The following is a 19,604-nucleotide window of genomic DNA, read 5'->3' on the forward strand; positions in this document are numbered from 1 at the left end:
GTTTAACCAACATTCTTCTGTAGTTTCTAAAATCACAAAACAAAATAATGCTTAAGAGTTGTATTCTGAGAGTGAAGATCTCTTTCCCTGGGGCAAGAATGGCATGTCGTTGGAGAGCTAAGGTGTACTTTTTGCCCACAAGGTAACAAAATTCAAGGCTAGAAGATGCTAGTGATCACCTCCCCCAACACTGGCACAGGCCATAAAAAATACCATTCTTGCTCTTCACCTTATAGCAAAATCTGAAGCCTTCATCAAACTCAATGGCTGAAGATAATGCCACCCATGTCACTGAATTCATTCTCAGTGGAATTACAGACTGGCTGGAGCTTCAGGCCCCATGCTTTGTGGGTTTTCAGTCATTTACCTGGTCACAGTGCTGGGCAACCTTGGCTTGATATCCTTGATCAGGATGGATGCTTGGCTCCAGACAACGATGTACTACTTCCTCAGTCACTTGGCCTTTGTTGACCTTTGTTACTCCTCTGCTATCACTCCCAAGATGATGGTGAATTTTATTGTGGAACACAATATGATTTCTTTCCATGCTTGTGCAATACAACTGTGCTTTTTTCTCACCTTCATGATCACGGAGTGTTTCCTTTTAGCCTCCGTGGCCTATGATCGCCATGTGGCCATCTGTAGACCTCTGCATTACTCCACACTGATGTCAGAGGGTCTGCATTCAACTAGTGGTGGTTCCATACATATACAGCTTTCTGGTCACCCTCTTCCATACCATTATCACCTTCCACCTAACTTACTATGGCCCCAATGCTATTAATCATTTCTACTGTGATGACCTCCCTCTCTTGGCTCTGTTCTGCTCAGACACACACATGAGGGAAGTTCTGATCTTTGCCTTTGCTGGCTTTGATATGATCTGCTCCTCTTCCATTGTCCTCACCTCCTACATCTTTATCACTGCTGCCATCCTGAAGATTCACTCTACCCAGGGGTGACACAAGGCCATTTCTACCTGTGGCTCCCACGTGGTGGCTGTCATTGACTTTTATGGCACGCTGATATTCATGTACCTACAGCCCAGATCCAGCCACTCCCTGGACACAGACAACATGGTATTCTACATGGTGGTGATCCCCATGTTGAACCCCTTAATCTACAGCCTAAGAAACAAAGAAGTGAGAGACACCTTTCAAGAAAGCCTTGGAGAAAGGCTGTGAAACTGTAAAGATGTTAAAATCAAGAAAATAATAGTAATAATAGCTTATTAAATACAAGAAGGTAAATGAATCAAGTTTTCTCTTTCTGACATTTCTTGTAATTCTTTCCCAATCAACTGGAAATGTGGCTTTGATATTATCTACCAGGTCCCTGGCCAATTCTGGAAAGTCAGTTTGATTCCAAGTCCTGTTCAGGCCACCATAGCCTTTAGAGAGCAGTGAAATTATGTTTGAATAGAAACACAAACATGGTCTCAAATATACATACATGTATCCCAAGCAAGGGCATCACTGTGTCTTTGTTAGAACTGAGGACTCTGGAACGAAGACTGCCTAAATTTGAATTGTGTCTTCTTCCTTTTTTGACTGTGCAGCTTTGGGCAATGAATCTGAACTCTGTGACTCTCTTTCCATTTTTGGAAAATAAATAAGACCCAACTCATTGTTTGGTTTTAAAGACTAAACAGATTAATATTTATAAAACACTTATAGCAATATCCTGTGATAATAAATGCTATGTAATTGTTTGCTATATAAGTGTTTGTTATGTATAACTAAAAAATAATTCATTGAGCTCTCAAAAATTTACTTCTTTAAGTAAGAAGGAAAAGCCTGATTAGGTTTCTATTACCTGCTGGGCACTGAATCAAGTAGTGTTACTTATTACAATAAAACAAATCTCAGAGTTGGGTAAGATTTCACCTCTGGGTTTCATAAATTCTGTAAGGTTACATAATTAGTAATATGAAAATTCTAAATGCAAATGCAAGCCTTTCTGAATTTTGTTTTCTTAACCACTATGAGTATTATAGATTATCTGGACTTAAAAATGTCATTATTGGATTTTTTAAAATATAAGTGGAAGAACATGGTTTATAAGAAACTGTGTTTTAAAATAAATAATTGATGCATTTGCATATTGTTCAAATAGAAATAACCTTTGTTTATAATATCATTTATTCAATCACCCTTATAGGATCATGATATGAAAATATTAGTGATTTGACATGCTTTAATTATTTTGACACTTCATACAAATAGTTAAATTAGTCACTTAGTATTATCTTATTATTTTACCATTTTAGAAGGAGATGCTTACAGTTACAGTCACTATATAAAATGCTGTTTGAAGTCTGCAGTACAAGGAGATTACTTCTTCTTCTGAGACTAATTTGTCAATAACTCATTTATGCTGCCATGAGGTGCTTTTCAAATCTTGTCACTTGAATGAATTCTCAACGTTTTAAAACAGTTTTGACAGAGAAACATGGTACTTCTATTTACCATACTGTGTCTTGTGAGTGTATATGTATATAGACAGCTATCCACACATATCCTATCACATATCACATACAAGGCCCACAGGCGCAGCAAAGCCAGACTCTCTTAGAGGTAAAGAAGTTCAGACCTACAGAATCTTAATGCCTCACTGAGGAACACCAGTTTTCTGGAATTTCATTTTATCTTTTTCCTTCATAATATTTATAACAGCAATGTTTAAACACTAATTGAATCGATGTTTCCACATCTTTACACAATTTTAAAAACTAAGAAAAAATGGGCGATTCACAAGATGTCATCCAAAAACTAGGTTTAAGTTAATCTTTCAATTAGAAATAAGTTGAAAGGTATGTGAGCCTGAATCTGGCACTACAAATGGGCCCTTCATGTTGTACTGGACTCTGGAGAAGAAAGTAAAGGGAAAAGGTGACCATGGATGTGGCAGAGGCTCTCCACCTGCATCATCTCTTCACTTATTTTGTGAAAACTGAGATTTAACAAAATTAAACACAAATCTTGTGTTTTTTCCCTAGTTTTTAGCTACATGTTCACTAATAAATTACATAAATTGTTTTGGATCTCTTTATTTTTAAAATATCTATCTCAGTAGGTTGTTATAAATAATTAACTGAGACTGTCCATTTAAAGCATTTCATTCAGCACCAGACACACAGAAAGACATTCAGTAGATGGTAGCTTTATTTTTACTTTGAAAAGTTTGAAACTAAATAAATGCATAATTTATTAAGGCAATTTTACTAAATGTAACAAAAGCAGCTTAATATTTTTTCAAGAAAAAAATACGCTTATTTTAATAGCAGAAATGAAGGACTCAAAAATTCAGTTTAAAATATGTTCATAAATAGATAAACAACAAGTTTATACTGTATAACACAGGGAACTACATACAATATCTTGTAGTAACTTATGGTGAAATAGAATATGAAAACAAATATGTGTATGTTCATATATGACTGAAGTGTAGTGTTGTACACCAGAAATTGACACATTGTAAGCTGACTGTACTTCAATAAAAATACATTAAAAATATGTTTATAAACACACACAAAAAGAAATTAAAAATAATTAAATTGCTTTAAAGATTACAATAAAATAACTTGTTAGCTTTTATATTTTCATTTTGTTGATTCTAAAATAAAGCATATAATATTGTCAACTGTTTCTGAAAAAAAAAAAAGACTACTACCTGAAACCAAATAAAAGAGATCATTGACACAATAACAATGCTTTAAATAATTAATATTGCTCTTTTGGTGTGAGTCAACATATGTGAAGTGCTTGCTCTTTGCTAGGAGCTGTGTGATGCCTTTTATATTTGTAGGCTTATTTAACCTTCACAATTAGTCCAAGACAAAGGGAATTATTACCTCCTTTTGCTGATGAAGAAACTAAGAAACAGAACTGTGAAATAATTTACCCAAGATAACAGCTATTACTTGGAAAAGCTAAAATTGTTAGCCAAACTGTGTGAATGAAGATAAACGTTCCTAATCACACACTTATATAGAACAGGTTATGATTTAAAATGGTGTGAAATGGCTCCAATGAACTAAACTGACACAGCATAAGTGTCACCAAGTGTTCAATGTCAGGCTACCCTTGTAGCTGAGTTGCAGGAAGTGGAATGCTAGGAAGGGTGTCTAGAATGTTAAAACCAAATATCCCTGCTCTTAAGCATCAACATGCTTTCAAGATTACCTGCACAGCACGCTTGAAACATAAGATACCAGATGTTGATTTACCATTTCAGTACAATGCAGATTTCTCAATATATGACACAGAATTCAGATAAAGCCTCTCTTTTCCAATACTGCTTCTTTAATGAGGAAGAGGATTTTGTGGTCAAACAGGATTAAGATCTCTCTCTGTCTCTCTCTTTTTTTTCTCTTCCCTTTTATAATTCAGTAACTCAAAATTTACAAAATGTGTTTCACGTGGAAATCACTAAGAATGAAGCAGTGGGTGAGACATATTCTGAGTGGATCTGAGCACTGGAAGTGACAAAGTTGGTTCATTTATCAGCATGGTGACTCTAAATAAGCCACAATTCCTTGTCTTCTGATGCCTCCCTGTCCAATGATTTTTCTGTTACTTGACAGCCAAACAACTTCTCTGTAATTCTTTTCAGTGCACTTTTTACTTCCTGATTCCTCAAGCTATAGATCAATGGGTTCAACGTGGGAACCACCACCACATAAAACACCGAAGCAAACTTATCTGTGTTCAGAGAATGGCTTGACTTGGGCAGTAGGTACATTAAAATGATTGTCCCATAAAATATGGTGATGGAGGTCAGGTGGGAAGCACAGGTGGAAAAGGCTTTCTGTCTTCCTTCAGCAGAATGGATCCTCAGGATGGCAAGGAGGATGAAGACATAGGAAATGATCATGACCAGTAGAGAGCAGAGCGTATTGAACCCAGCGATGACTAACAACATCAGCTCTTTGACCTGAGTGTCAGAACAGGCCAGAGCAACCAGGAGCACATCATCACAGTAGAAGTGATTGACCATATTGGAGCCACAAAAAGACAACTGGAATGTTGCCACTGTCTGTACAAGACCCACACTGAACCCATAAACATACGTGCTAGTGATGATTCCGTTACAGAGTTTTTTAGGCATGAGAATGACATAGAGTAAAGGGCTGCAAATGGCCACATACCTATCATATGCCACGATTGAGAGCAAATACTGCTCACAAACTACAAATGTGATGAAACAGCACACCTGAAGGGTGCATGAATAAAATGTTATGCTTTTAAAATCACATAGGAAATTCACCAAGGTGTTGGGGTTGACAGAGGATGTAAAAGAAAAATCAACAAAATCCAGATGGCTGAGAAAAAAATACATGGGTATGTGAAGCTGAGGACTGACTTGTATTAGCACAATCAAACCAAGATTACCCACAACACTAGCTAAATAGATTACTAGGAATACACCAAAGAAAATGGCTTGAAGCTCTGGATTATCTGTAAGTCCCAAGGGGATAAAGTCAGACACTGTTGAATAATTGCTTTTTGGCATGGTACAGATTTTTAAATATTTTTACAATAAAACCCCCCAGAGTACATATTCTGTTTATTCCTGTCTCCCTTGGCAATAATCAAGCAGATATTAGAAGCTGGTTCTGACCCAACATGATCTTATGATGGATGTGTTCCGAGGAGAATCTTCACATTAGCTCTGGCAATGGAAATAAAAGCAAAAATCAACAAGTGGGACCTAATTAAACTTATAAGCTTTTTCACAGAAAAAGAAACCTCAAACACAAAGAAAAGACAATATTTGCAAAGAATGTGACTGACAAGGGCTTAACTTCCAGAATGTAAAAACAGCTCATGCAACAACAATAAAAGAAACAACCCAATCAAAAAATGGGCAGAAGACCTAAACAGACATTTCTGCAATGTAGACATACAGATGGCTAATAGGCCTGTGAAAAAATGCTCAATATCTTTAATCATCAGAGAAATGCAAAAGAAAACTCTAATAAGGTATTACCTCACATCTGTCAGAATGGCCATCATTACAGTGTCCACAAATGATAAATGTTGGAGAGACTGTGGACACTGTTGGTGGGAATGTAGATTGGTGAAGCCACTATGGAAAACAGTATACAGATTTCTTAAAAAACTAAAAATAGGCTTACCATATGATCGAACAATACCACCCCTGGGCATATATGCGAAGAAAACTCAAGTTCAAAGGTATGCATGCACCCCAGTGTTCAAAGCAGCATTATTTACAAGGGCCAAGTCAAGACATGGAAGCAAACTAAACGTCCATTGACAGATGACTGGATAAAGAAAATGTGGTATACGTATATACAATGGAATACTACTCAGCCATTAAAAAGAATGAAATAATGTCATTCAAAACAACATGGATGGACCTAGAGATTATCACATTAAATGAAGCAAGTCAGAGAAAGACAAATAGCATATGATACGACTTATATGTGGAATCTTAAAAAATGAGGCAAATGAACTTATTTGCAAAACAGAGACAGACTCATAGACATAGAAAACAAACGTGGTTATGGGGATGGGAAGGAGAGTGGAGAGATAAATTAGGAGTTTGGAGTTAGAAGATACTAACTACTATGTATAAAACAGATAAAACAAGGTCCTACTGTATAGCACAGGGAAATATTCAAAATCTTGTAATAAACTATGATGGAAAAGAATCTGAAAAATAATATGTATATATATATACACACACACATATATATATATGACTGAATCACTATGCTGCACAACAGAAATTAACACAGTGTTTTAAATCAACTACACTTCAATTAAAAAAAATAACAATATATCTTCTTAGATTCTTGACCTTGGGATCAGGGACACTGCCATCATTCCACTTGCAAGTCTCACTCCCATGGCTCTATTTGAAAAAATGATTTAAATGGCAATAGATCAAACGCTAAATACCTAAAATTAATTTTTTTAATGACCATAATTTTCTGCCCTTTCTTTCACCTCATTTATAACACTTCAAATTTTTACTCACTGCACTGGTATAGTTAAATGAAAGTCAGTGGTATTATAAGTAAAATAATACAAAATAATTTTGGTAGAGGATACATATACATGTGATTATACTGTATGCTAGACCAGCACTTTAAATTAATGATGTCTCTCCCTACACTATATTAATATATATATATATATAATGAGTGTCTTTTCCCAACATACTTACTAGTTACAAAGGAGAAAATTTAATTAAACATGAAATGACTAGCCAATAATAAGGTTTCCATCAGACTGATCAAATTAAATGATAGATGATACCCACTGTTGGTAAAGGCATGGGAACGTGGCATGGGCTTACACATCCAATAGAGGCGTAATTGCTTTCATCTTTCTGGAGGGCAGTGTAAGAGTAAGCATCAAAACTGTTTAAAATAGCCCTGCCACTTGCTATAATGACTTTAACTCTAGGAACTTAGGAAAGTCATGAAAGTATGCAAGTGCCTGAATTGTTCTGTTTACTTACTCCAAAAAAGGAAATTGTCTAGATATATTCTAATAGTTGTTTAGATCTTACATGGCTCTTCAGTAAAATAGTAAATGGTAACTTTAAAAGCTGAAATAGGTCTACATTTATTGATATTGAAAAGCGTTCATGATATAATCAAGTTTTAAAAGCAGCATGCTAAACAGGTTATACAGTGATAAATAATTCCTGCATATCACATCACATGTAATGACCTAGGGATATGTATGCAAACAGAAAAATGCTCATATTGTATGTGTCAAATGTTACCTGTTGTTCTATCTGTGAGGTGATACTGTGGTCCTTCCTTCCTTCCTATTCCTCTTAATCAGTCTTCATGGTCTGTGCTGTGCTCTCTGTCCACACACTTGATGTCAGTGTCTTATGTATATTTCCATCTTGCATTCCATGTGTATGAATAGTGACAACTTAAGTTTTCATATTGTTATTGCTATAACTTGTACTTATCTAGTGCCCATATGAATGTTTGAAGTATTCTGAATTATTTACCACTAAAATGAACTTCATAATCTCATCTCTTGGGGGGAAATGTCTCATTGTGATATGTTTCTTAGGTAGATTCATAGGTTAAGAAATTTGAACTACTTGGCTAATTGAAAGCAGTCTTTCTCAAAAAGGACAAAATCAATTAACAAAATCATCATATTTCAGGGAAAAATCATGACAAATTTTTTCTTTTATATTAATAGTTTTGTAGCATATCTTCAGTGTTAACCTGAAATTCTTAAATTTTACTGTAGATAGATTTCTAAATGTTTATCATATTCAAATAAGTAGTAGGAAATCTGAAAACTATTAATTCAAAAATCTTTTACTCTTAAATGTTTTTATCCAATGTCTTTTTTGATCTTATGACAATAAAATTAGCAGTTGATATTATTTTCACCTTCTTACTGATGAAGAAACTAAGGTATACAGAACTGAAAAAAATTGCCAGAGATCTTTTTTTGACCCAGGAAATGTCAGACCCAGCAGGCTTTTAGATGCCAAGCAATCTAGGCCCTTTCCTAGAGGAGCTGTGATGCAGTGGTTGCTCCAGCCTGCCAAGACAGGAGGTCAAGGACAGTAATGGCAGGCGGCCAGTATCTAGAAGACAGATTCAAAACCTGCTGCAGGTGCTTTGTGAGAAAACTGGGAGCAAATGAAATGGTCCAATAGTAGGCAAATGTGTTTAAATAAACAATGAAAAAATTAATGTTTGAGAACTATGGATTAAGCTAGCCCTGTGTTCTATGAGCAATGAGTATATGTATTAAATTTCCCCCTCTAGCTGTTAGTAGCAGCTTTCTAGTTTTTGTCATTAAGCATTCAAATGGCATATATATATTAATACACATATGTATTAAAATGGTATGCATGAGTTGCAAACTCAAAATCTTTTTCTGTGTAACTGAAAATTATGAAATTATTACACTTATTTGAAATGCATACATGCTCATCTCTATCTCTGCCTCTCCATCTGTGTATCTACCTGTCCATATCACAGTTACCAGTTATGTAGGATAACCCCCATTTATAAATTGCTCCCTCAAGTTTATTAGTAGAGTTGGGACAAGAACTGAGGTCTTCAGACTCAGAGAAGGAAGGGAAAAGATAGGCATGCACCTGCCATTTATTATTACCTTTTGCATGTTGTTTAAGAGTTTAAAAGTCTCCAAATTCTGTAGCATTGTCCTTATTTAATTGGTAACTAACCTCGTGAGAACCCACACCTTGTACATCGCCATCCTTGGACTACAAGGTGCATGTTCTTCTCATGAGGATGCATTGCCTAATGGGTTCATTGTGTTCTAAGGAGCTATTCCTTTCCCAGCAATGACCAACTTACCCAAGGTCTGCCCAGTATAACTGCATATAATCCTTGCTGCTGGCAAGATGATCTATAATGTTTCAATTATTCTGAGTGTGTTTATTTAGAATGCATGATACCTCTGGGATTCTATCTTGAATTACATTATTATTATTATTAAATTTTAAACAGTTGGAAAAAATATAATGAGGTCTCATAGGCTTTAAAAAAAAGAGCAATTCACTTGAGAATCAGTCTTTAGAGACCAAACCAGACTTTAGGTCATGTTAAATCAGTGAAATTGAAAAGGTTAGGATATAATATTGTTCTCTTGAATAAAGAGAATTTGTTAAATATATCAAATGGAACAAATTTATAATGTTGTATTTTTTGTAGAAACTAGCACATCAGGAAAAAATATTTGTGCTATGCATCTTTGGTTTTCACATGGGGTATTGTTAATACAGCTGAAGAATTCTGAACTGGGAATGTTGGACGGGTGGAGAGGCTGAACTTTTGTCCTATACTAGTTATATAAACATATAATAGCTTTTCATGCAATTCTTCATTTGAGAAACAGGAAAATTGGCATAAATTCCTATAGACCAGATAATTAATTATTTTAAATGCATTTTCATTTGAAAAGTAAGAGAATGGGCATAACTTCTTATGGTTACTCTTATGTCTGAAATCTCATTCTAAGTAAAAAATCTATAGAAAATTTTATTGTACAGTGAATAGATTCATAGAAATCTCATATTAGGAGGAGGCATTCTAATTTTTTTAAGAGAAAAAAGTGAAGGAAATTCCCTTTTTATTTATTCAAGTCACTTTCTTAACTTCATGAACATAAAAGCCTGGTTTCTACCGATGATCACTTTTTTTCAAGGCATCCTTCACCTCCTTGTTCCTAAGGCTGTAGATTAAAGGGTTCAGCATGGGAATGATCACCATGTAGAAGACAGAGGCCATCTTGTCTGTGTCCAGGGAATGGTGAGAGCTTGGCTGTAAGTATATGAAGATGAGAGACCCGTAGAATATGGTGACTGCCAGCATGTGGGAGCTACACATGGAGAAAGCCTTGCATCTCCCCTCAGCTGAGCACATCCTCAGGATGGCAGAGATGATGTACAAGTAGGAGACAAAGACAACCAGAAGGGAGGAAATGAACTTGATACCAGCACAAACAAAGATCCACAGCTGCTTGGTGTGAGAGTCTGAGTACGTCAGCCTGAGGAGAGGCATGTCATCACAGTAGAAATGGTTATGGATGTTGGAGTGGCAATAGGAGAGGCGAAAGGTGAGGATGGTATGGAACAGGGTGATCAGGAAGCTGTAGCTGTAGGGGGCAGCCACAAGCTGGATGCAGATTCTTGGAGACATCACAACTGTTTAGAGGAGAGTGTTACAAATGGCCACGTAGAGGTCATAGGCCATGGAAGCCAGGAGCAAACACTCAGCTGTCATGCAAGCCAGGAAACAGCCTAATTGAGCAGCACATGCATTGAAGGAGATCATGTTCTGTTGGTACAAGAAGTTCCCAAGCATCTTGGGTGTGATGACAGAAGCATAACAGAAATCAACAAAAGTCAGGTTGCTAAGAAAGAAGTACATTGGTGTGTTGAGTCTTGCATCCATTCTAATGACCAGGATCAGACCCAGGTTGCCTACTACTGTGAAGAGGTAGATGGATAAGAACAGCACAAAGAGGTGCATCTTCACCTCCTGACAATCCGTGAGGCACACGAGAATGAACTCTGTCACCTGTGTGCGGTTGATCTGGGTCATGCATCTTCAGTATGTCTGGATGAAGAGAGGAGAAAATAAATCTAGCTTAATCAAATAAAATTTAAATTGTAATACCCTTTAAAGCCATTTAATTGTTAGCAGGAAAATGCTAATATTAAAATTATTAGCATCCTTGAAGCCTGGGGGTGGGACAAAGATCAAAAAGAAATCTTTAGTAGCAAAGGCACATTTCTTTCCCAAAGTCAATTGTATTTAAAGTTAAGAGCCGTGGGATATGATTCAGTCCACACTGGCTCTCTTTTCAAAGCTCTTGACTTTATATTATTTGAATTTTACCATCAATTTTTCAAAATTTTGAACTATTGTTTTTTTCAAAAAAGAATCCTAACATTGAGAACATAAAGGAAATTGAATCTTCTGCAGTGATATTACCCAGACAGACTTGCCCGTGTGATACAAACTCAACATTGCTTCAATGCTATATTCATCTGTTGTATACCATTACTTATTGCAAAGAAGTCACCATACATTACTACAGATTCTTCATAATTGTGTTAATGCAAATGCTGGAAATACATAACTTTATGAAAGATGCTATAGCATGCTTTGCAGGCTGTTTATTTACTTTGTTTCTTTTATGCCCATTCTACAGATGGAGAAAGAACTCTGAAAGATTATGCACCAGGAGTATGCTCAGACAGCCAGTCTCTAGCACAGCTGGGATTCAAACTTGTATTTTTCTGAAGCAGCAACCCACCCACTATTAAATTCTCAATACTCTGGATTTATTCTGTTGGTGCATTGCCTAGATTTCGCCAAGCGTTTGTTAATACAATGTTTCACAGACATCTTTCTATGTAAAACATCAACTGAACTATTCAAATTCAATGAAAACCTTCAAATTTTGAAAACATTTTGCTTAGTTAAAATAAAAGTGATATTTACTTTCTAATAAAATTATATCAATGTACATGGCTCCAAACTGAAAACATACAGATTTGGATTGTTTTTATATTAAGTTTCATGTTTTTACTGTACTATTTTTGTGAAAGAATTTCAATCTAAAATGAAACTGGAGGATAGAAAGTGGAAAATCTCACACATATGCCCAAGGGCAAACAGAAGGTAAGGACTGGTGGGGAGTGACAGGCTGATATCTTGTAAATGCCTGATGTACCGAACACCAAAATTTATCCAAGAATCTCTCCACATCCTTGAGCCCATAAACTTGCTGCTTGGACTTGTGAAAAACTCAGAAACAGCCAGAGCAAAGTGAGTGAATAGTAACTGGTAGAAGTTTTCCATGAACATATCAAGGATGGTCTCTGTTTTGTTTTTTTTTAATTTAAGATTTTGTAGAATGCACCCAGATATGCTTGTTTTAACTGACTCTGATTGAACGCCCCCTTGTTTATACCCACTCCATAAATACAGCTTACCCTAAACCCTCAATGGATTTGTTTGTAGCTTGCTAGAGTTTTATGTTTCCCAAATTACAGCTCAAACTATTCCCAAACCAACCCATTTTGTATGAATTATGCTTACCTCAGTTTCTCTCTCTTTTTTAAGTTGACATTTGAAATGAATTATCTTCATTAATTTTACCTATCCTTTTTGTCTGTTGTTCATAATTGAAATATAAAAATCAATATAAGCTTCAATTTAAGACAGAATAAGATAATTATAAATGAGTTTTGTTTATTGCAATACATTTTCTTGTAAGTATATCCCATAATGTCTCATATCATATTTATCTCTCTTTCTCCACAAAAAATTTAAAAACAGTTTTAAGAAAACATATATTGCTCTGCACATGTTAGAAATTAGACTTGCAGAATCATCAGCCAATGCATTCTGATTCTTTCTACTCATGCTACATTAGAAGCATTTATTTTATCATGTTGATAATGATCTTTTATATCAAACAGCAGAAGGGCATACCATTAAAAAATATGAGACTAGAGTTTGAATCATTGTGATGTTATGTACTAGTGAGTGTGTTTCTTAGTGAAATTACTCAGGCTTCTTGGTTTGTTTACTGAAAGAAACAACAGAGGCACACTCCTTCTTGGAAAATAAATGTAAAATTTCCATTTAAACTCACTTATACTGTTGTATTTATGAGAAGGAAATACTATGGAATTTCTGTAATGAACACTTGCTTTTCAAATGACAGGTAACTATTGAAAAGTATCATTTCATTGATATGTGTACCAAGTGGGATACAGTGGAAAGAACCAAGAATAAAACTGGGAGACCTATATTTAAATGGCTCCATCACCCTCTAGTCACAGTAATTTTAGCATGTCAAAAATTCCTTTGTCCCTCAGTTTCTCAATCTGTAAATGGTGCTATTTTATATCTAAAAAATACAAACATTAAGATAAAATAATGTGTCTGCACATTGCCTACATGAATAGATTTTAAAATAGAAAATATTATGTTAAAATTGTTGCCCTGATCTAGTAAAATGTAGATGTAGGGTGAAGTCAGAGTAATCACTTTTAAAATTCACTAGTAGCGAGGTAGGCAGTACTTATTGTTCAGTGTAAGATACTAGAACATGAAAATTACACAACAAGACCCAGACAGTCCTTATCTGTTGGATGCAGACATCTGTATTTAAAGATTTATATGCAATATATATGTTAAATTAAAGACATAGAAGAGTGTCTCATTTTTATTTTTAGCTCTTCAAATATAGTCTCAACAAAGAATAAATTAACAAAGGAATATATAGCCTACCTGATACATTTTCTTATGTCAGGAAACAGATGTAAGGATACATCAGGAGAAGATAGATGTTCTTCATAAAGCATGGACATCAAAATCAAAAATAATTTTTAGCTGTGTCTTTGTGCAAGTGTCTACAACTTTCTATGGGAAGAGGACAATCTCTGATGCTATTGATCATTACGTGAGATGAGTAGGTCATGGGAGTATTTAAAAGCTTAGTTAGTGGTCCCACAATATATAAATTCCATTTTGAAATAATCAAGCAACTGTTTGATTAGGAATTTGGCTTACAAGGCCCATAATACCAGCTAAGACTCCCCTGTTCAGCAGCTATAAGAACTTCAATATGACATTTTATCTTATCTTAAAGGTGGCACATGCAAATGAATGCAAATGTATTTGAAAGTATATTATATATGATCTTTTAGCATCTAACCCATGATATTTTGTCTTAAACTTCCATTTACATCTTTTCTCTTCTGCCACAGCCAACACACATTGATCTAATTAGAATAATTGTTTTGTGGTCCTCGGTTACAATAAGAAGACTGTACATGCATCCCTGCTTCATATGTTCTTTTTCCTGTGCTCATGTCTACCAGGTGAGTGGAGAATGAAGGGTTGGAGGAAAAACTCCTATTTATCCTTCAAGGTCTATCAAAATCCCATCATTCCTGTAAAGATCTCCCTAAATTCCAATTCCCATGCTCTGTTACCTATCAGTTTTCATTTTTGCATTCTGGAAACATTTTATGGATAAATTATTTGCACATCATTTGTGGTTTCCATCTGATTCCATATTTGTTTTTTGAAGAGACTGTAGACTCCATGGGTAGAAACCATGACTTTTTGATTCATTTCCTGATGTAGCCCCTTCTAGATGCTTGGCAATGGGGAATTAAAGGTTAATTTTGGTAATAAAATTTCAATTTATTTCTCCTGCTCATAATTAATGTTCTTTAGTTATTTCAAATATATTAAGGGATGTAGTGATGACAATTATAAGGTGCTCACCTCTCATTCTGGGTAAAATGACTAACTTTTGCAAAAATGAAAACAGTTTAGACATAGTTTACAATATAATCAATTAAGTGCCTGACTTGTCCAAATGATTGAATAGATTCTATTTTAGAGATCTCAAATTTTTACTCCAAACTAATAAAATGTATATCATATAATAACACCTACTTATACAGCTGAAATAAAATTAGAAGAAACACTCTTTGCCCTCATTTCTAAAATGTCACCCAAAAAGTTTTATTTTAAAATCTATTCTATTCTAGTTGATTTTAAAAATTCAGATTTTTGTCACAATTTTTAAAAACAATCTTTAAAACTACCTGGGTAGAAGGTATTCCTATTTCTTCTCCGAGTGGGTTTGTGCAGCAGTGAACTGCAGGGTTTTATCAATGACCTACCCCAAGGAATCTTACTGAGGGTCTGATGTAAGATCATCAGGAAAGTTACAGACCACACCCCAGAGGGAGCCCACAGCCTGCTGGAGATCAATTAGCATTGCTCTCCTGTTTGAGGAACCGCCCTAGCATCTCCTCATTTTTGAGCTGCTATCATTTACTGATTGCTGTCATAATTGTTCATAATGTTTTTGCTCAAAGACAGGATTTAAATCTATCCTTATAAAAGATAAGAATCTTTCCAACAGCATATCTTTCAAAGAACTAAATATCTAACTCTTCCAAGGATCTATTTCTGAACATGTTGAGACAAGACCCTCTTTGGCTTACTCTTTGAAATGCTTATGAAATATTAATTTCCTCTTTCAGGTTATCTCTATCCTTTATTCCTTAATTTCCTTGGTGACCCCATCTAAACAGCAGTCTTCCAGATTGATTTCTTAGCCAATCTGTGTCCATAGCAAGGGTGCTCAGAAAGAATATTATTTTAAAACATATTAAGAAACAATGCATCTGCTATGAACTCAACTGTATCCTCCTGAAATTCACAGGTTGAAGCCCTCCCCTCCACTGTGATGGTGTTTGCAGATGGGCCTTTGAGTACCTCCCAGAGGAGGTTAGGGTTAGATGAGGTCATGAGAATGGGACCCTCATGATGGAATTAGTGCCCTTATAAGGAAAAACACTAGTATTCCCTCTCTCTCTCTCGCTCATTCTACACTCCCCTCCTATCCCCCCACCCCCACCACATGCACTCACACAGAAGAGGTCACATGATCATACAGTCAGGTAGCAGCCATCTGCAATCCAGGAAGAGAGCGTCTACAAATAACCAGATTGTCCAGAGTTTTGATCTTTGACTTTCTGCCTCCTGAGCCATGAGAAAATAAATTTCTGTTGGTAAAAGCCTCCCAGTTTTTTAAAATAGTATTTTGTTATGGCAGTTCAAACTAACAAAAACAGCATCTTTAAAGAAATAAAATAATCCTCAGTACTGAAAAGGGTTTTATTGGGTTGGTGGGGTGAGGGGGAGGAAAGGAATTATGGAATTATTTTTCTTTTTCCAATATAGTACATTTTCTGTTGTCTTAGTAATTGAGGAGGTCCAGCATTTAATTGAAGGTACACTAGATACTTCAGATATATCTCTGAGAAATTTCAAATAGAGAGAAGGTGAAAAACACAAATTAACTTATATGTAGTGAATTAAACACATAAGTGAGAGGATCAGTAAGGCATTTGATGCAAACTCTAGGGTCCAAAGCAAGGGGAAGTTTGCATCCCTAGGGATTGTGGATTTGATGATGGATAAGCAAACGGTAGTGAATATGGTTTGTGAGGAAACAGCAGGGGACTTATCTGCTTCATATACTGACTTTGAATATACAATTTACTGTGTAGTTTTCTATGTGGCACTGGGCTTCAATATAATGGCTGTGGGAGGGTCGTTGTGTTAGTGTGTGACACTGTACATGATGCATTAACACAAGCAGTTCACTGAACAGGAAGAAGCAGCAAATCCTTACATTGCACAGCTTGGCATGATAGCAATTTGTCAGTGTAAATCAGGATATGTGTACTAGCATGAAATATGCTTAAGATAAGTAATTATTCTGTGAATACACAGTAATTAATGTTGTTTTAAATGGGCAAACATACTTAATATAGATGGAAAAAAGCCCTGGTTTTGTTTATGTCTTGTTATAAAATGGCATGGTTTGTATTTGGTATAGGGATGTTGGAAAATTAACTAAAAATCTTCTATATAAAGTCATGCATACAAATAAATTAGTTTGAATTTGAATGACAACATAGTGGAGTTATTAACCACAAATTGTTAGGATTGTGTTTTTATAATGTTATTTCAACATGCGTTTTTTTATATATCATCAAAGGCTCTTCCCAGAGAATGTTTTATTTTCTCATTTCTTAAACTTTAGGAGAAAGAGTCCAATTCAGTTGATCAAAGCTTTGGGGAGGGGACAGTTCTTGACTGGGAAATATATTCAGGGAGTTTTTAAGATGAAGTAACCGTTCTGCATGTTACCTAAGTTACCTGACTCTATGCATTTTTATCATAAAATTCATAGAACTGAATACTGCAGGGGCAAATTTAAAATGCAAATTAATAAAAAGTTAACTAGATTGTTAGCCAATACCAGTGGCTGGCAGAATGCCGGCCACACTATGGCAAATGTATTTAATTCTGTTATCGATGTATGACATAGCTACACTCAAGTTGGGGGATTTACTGACCTAAATAATTTGGAAAATTGTGTTTTTATTAGAAAGTGTAAAACTATAGGCAAAAGAAACTGAATACAAACTTTACATTCTAGTTTGTAAATTTCTTTCGTGGGAGAGTTCAAGTTAATTCTTGAATTACTGTACATATGTGTTAAGTTTGAACAAATAATTAAACATCTTTTAAGTGGACCAGGTTTCTCACTGTTGGAGAGGAACTTTACAGATAAGTATGCAGTTGAAGCTAGAGTGAATACTGTGGCCCTGGATTAGGGTAGGAGTGATATCAGAATAAATTCAGATTTATCCTTATGTATAAATATATATACTTATATACATATATATACACATATACATGTATATACACACACACACACACATGCATAATACATGAATATGGATGTGGATATGTATATGTGCATAGTGTTCTCTTCAATTCTTCCCTGGGAAACATTCCTCAACATTGTCTTTTTCACTTGTATAAAGAAAGTTTGGGAGTCTCCCTAACCCCCCACGCAGCAGATCTTCATTTGAAAGCCCAGGAAAAGCTGAAAGAAGTTTTCATTGCATCTCCAGTGAGAAAGTACCATTGGGACTCATTTATTTCACATTCCTTTTTGAGTTGTCACCAGAGAGTGATTGGTAAGAACCTGGGAATTGAGCCTCTATAAATAAACTAAATGTGTTAATATAGTTATTTAGAAACTTCTTTGTATTGGGAATAAATTATGACAAAAATTATGACAAATGGGGATCATAGAAACCTTAGATCCCCAAACATGTCTTTAAAATTAACCTCATTTCAATAACATATTTTTAATCAGAACTTCACAGCAATTTTCACAATTTCATGTTTTCCCTAGCAGCATTATTAAAGAAAATTTATCCTTAAGAGTTTGAAAAGAATAACATTTTCTAACCAGTGTTGGCTGTCCAGATCTCAAATTTTCCAAGAGACAAAATTTATTTTTTTAATCTTAGATTTTACAATTTTCAGTCCATAGTGGACTTTAGATCCTCATGAGTGATACTGCACTTAATAAAACTTACAATTGCTGATAAAAATGGACATGAATGTTATAAGGAATGGAGGAGATTTAGTCATGGTTCAGGAGTAACACCTAGTGAGAGGGATTTCCCTTGGCAAAGTAGAATTCCTAGGATGCTTATGAGAAGTTGAAAACCAGAAAATTACTGAACAGCATGGGATCATAGGTCATATTGAATCCCACCATTTTCAGACAGTGCTTTAAAAATAAGCTGGTTTTCTGGTGATGACTCAAGTGGTTTCTGAGTCATCTGAAGTCAGTTTTGTAGAAAATGTGTTAAGAACAGCAACTGGACAGAGATTTGTGTCTATCACCTCATTCTACCAGAGTAAATGTAGCTTTTATTGTTTATTGTTATTAACATTAAGAATTCATTTTTGAGCAAAATAATTCTGTAAAAAATTAAAGCCATATACCTAACACAATCCCATTATTCTACTGATGAGAAAATGCACACCTTAAAAGGGAAACAGTAAATTTCCAATAGTAATTCAGCTAGTGGTTCTATCGTTAAGTCAAGTCCATACCACCCAACATCCACATCTATTCATTTGTCTTCATTCTCCCTCAGAAAAAGGATCCAGAATTTTGTGATTAAGAACAAACTAGGTCTGATTAGATATTCTAAAGAATTCTTCAGACTTTTTTCCAAGTTTTGTGTTTTAAACTTTTAAGCCAATTTTGTGGTAGGAAGAGGTGCTGAAAGTACTCAAGTAAGATTCAGCAGGCTAAGAAATGTTGATAAATGCCAAACAATTTTAATGTTTCAAAATATGTTTATTGTCAAAATGACATGGCTTGCTGGAAAATTACACAAATAATGTAGTGTATAGAAATTATAATACCAAGTTGAGTTCACTCAAAAGGAGACACTGAGTCAATGATTTGTGTAACTGTGATTTATTAGGAATTGCACCCAAAATAGTTATTGGGATGAGAGGTGGGACCTAAAAAAAGAAGTAAGCCAAGGAATGGTGTAGTGTCAACATCCCACGATAGAAATTTTGGTCAGATTCCATGGAATATTTCTGGGAAAATTGTAAGTTAAACCTCAGAATTCCTCTGAGTGAGCAAAGGAGACTGAGTATTTATAGCTGACCCTATACAACT

At 35.1% G+C, this 19,604-nt stretch overlaps 1 protein-coding gene and 2 pseudogenes across 1 annotated transcript; 1 reads left to right on the forward strand and 2 right to left on the reverse strand.

The window, feature by feature from the left end:
* Window positions 1-263: 263 nt before the first annotated feature.
* On the forward strand, window positions 264-1,215 carry LOC140694321 (olfactory receptor 8U3-like; annotated as a pseudogene).
* Window positions 1,216-4,518: 3,303 nt separating this feature from the next.
* LOC140694341 (olfactory receptor 5AL1-like) lies at window positions 4,519-5,514 on the reverse strand. The gene has a single exon (XM_072957619.1). The coding sequence runs from the start codon at window positions 5,512-5,514 to the stop codon at window positions 4,519-4,521; it is 996 nt and encodes a 331-aa protein (XP_072813720.1).
* A 4,614-nt stretch (window positions 5,515-10,128) lies between these two features.
* On the reverse strand, window positions 10,129-11,089 carry LOC140694558 (olfactory receptor 8U9-like; annotated as a pseudogene).
* Window positions 11,090-19,604: the final 8,515 nt, after the last annotated feature.

This window comes from Vicugna pacos, unplaced genomic scaffold (assembly GCF_048564905.1).
Source record: "Vicugna pacos unplaced genomic scaffold, VicPac4 scaffold_21, whole genome shotgun sequence".
NCBI classification, from domain to species: domain Eukaryota; kingdom Metazoa; phylum Chordata; class Mammalia; order Artiodactyla; family Camelidae; genus Vicugna; species Vicugna pacos.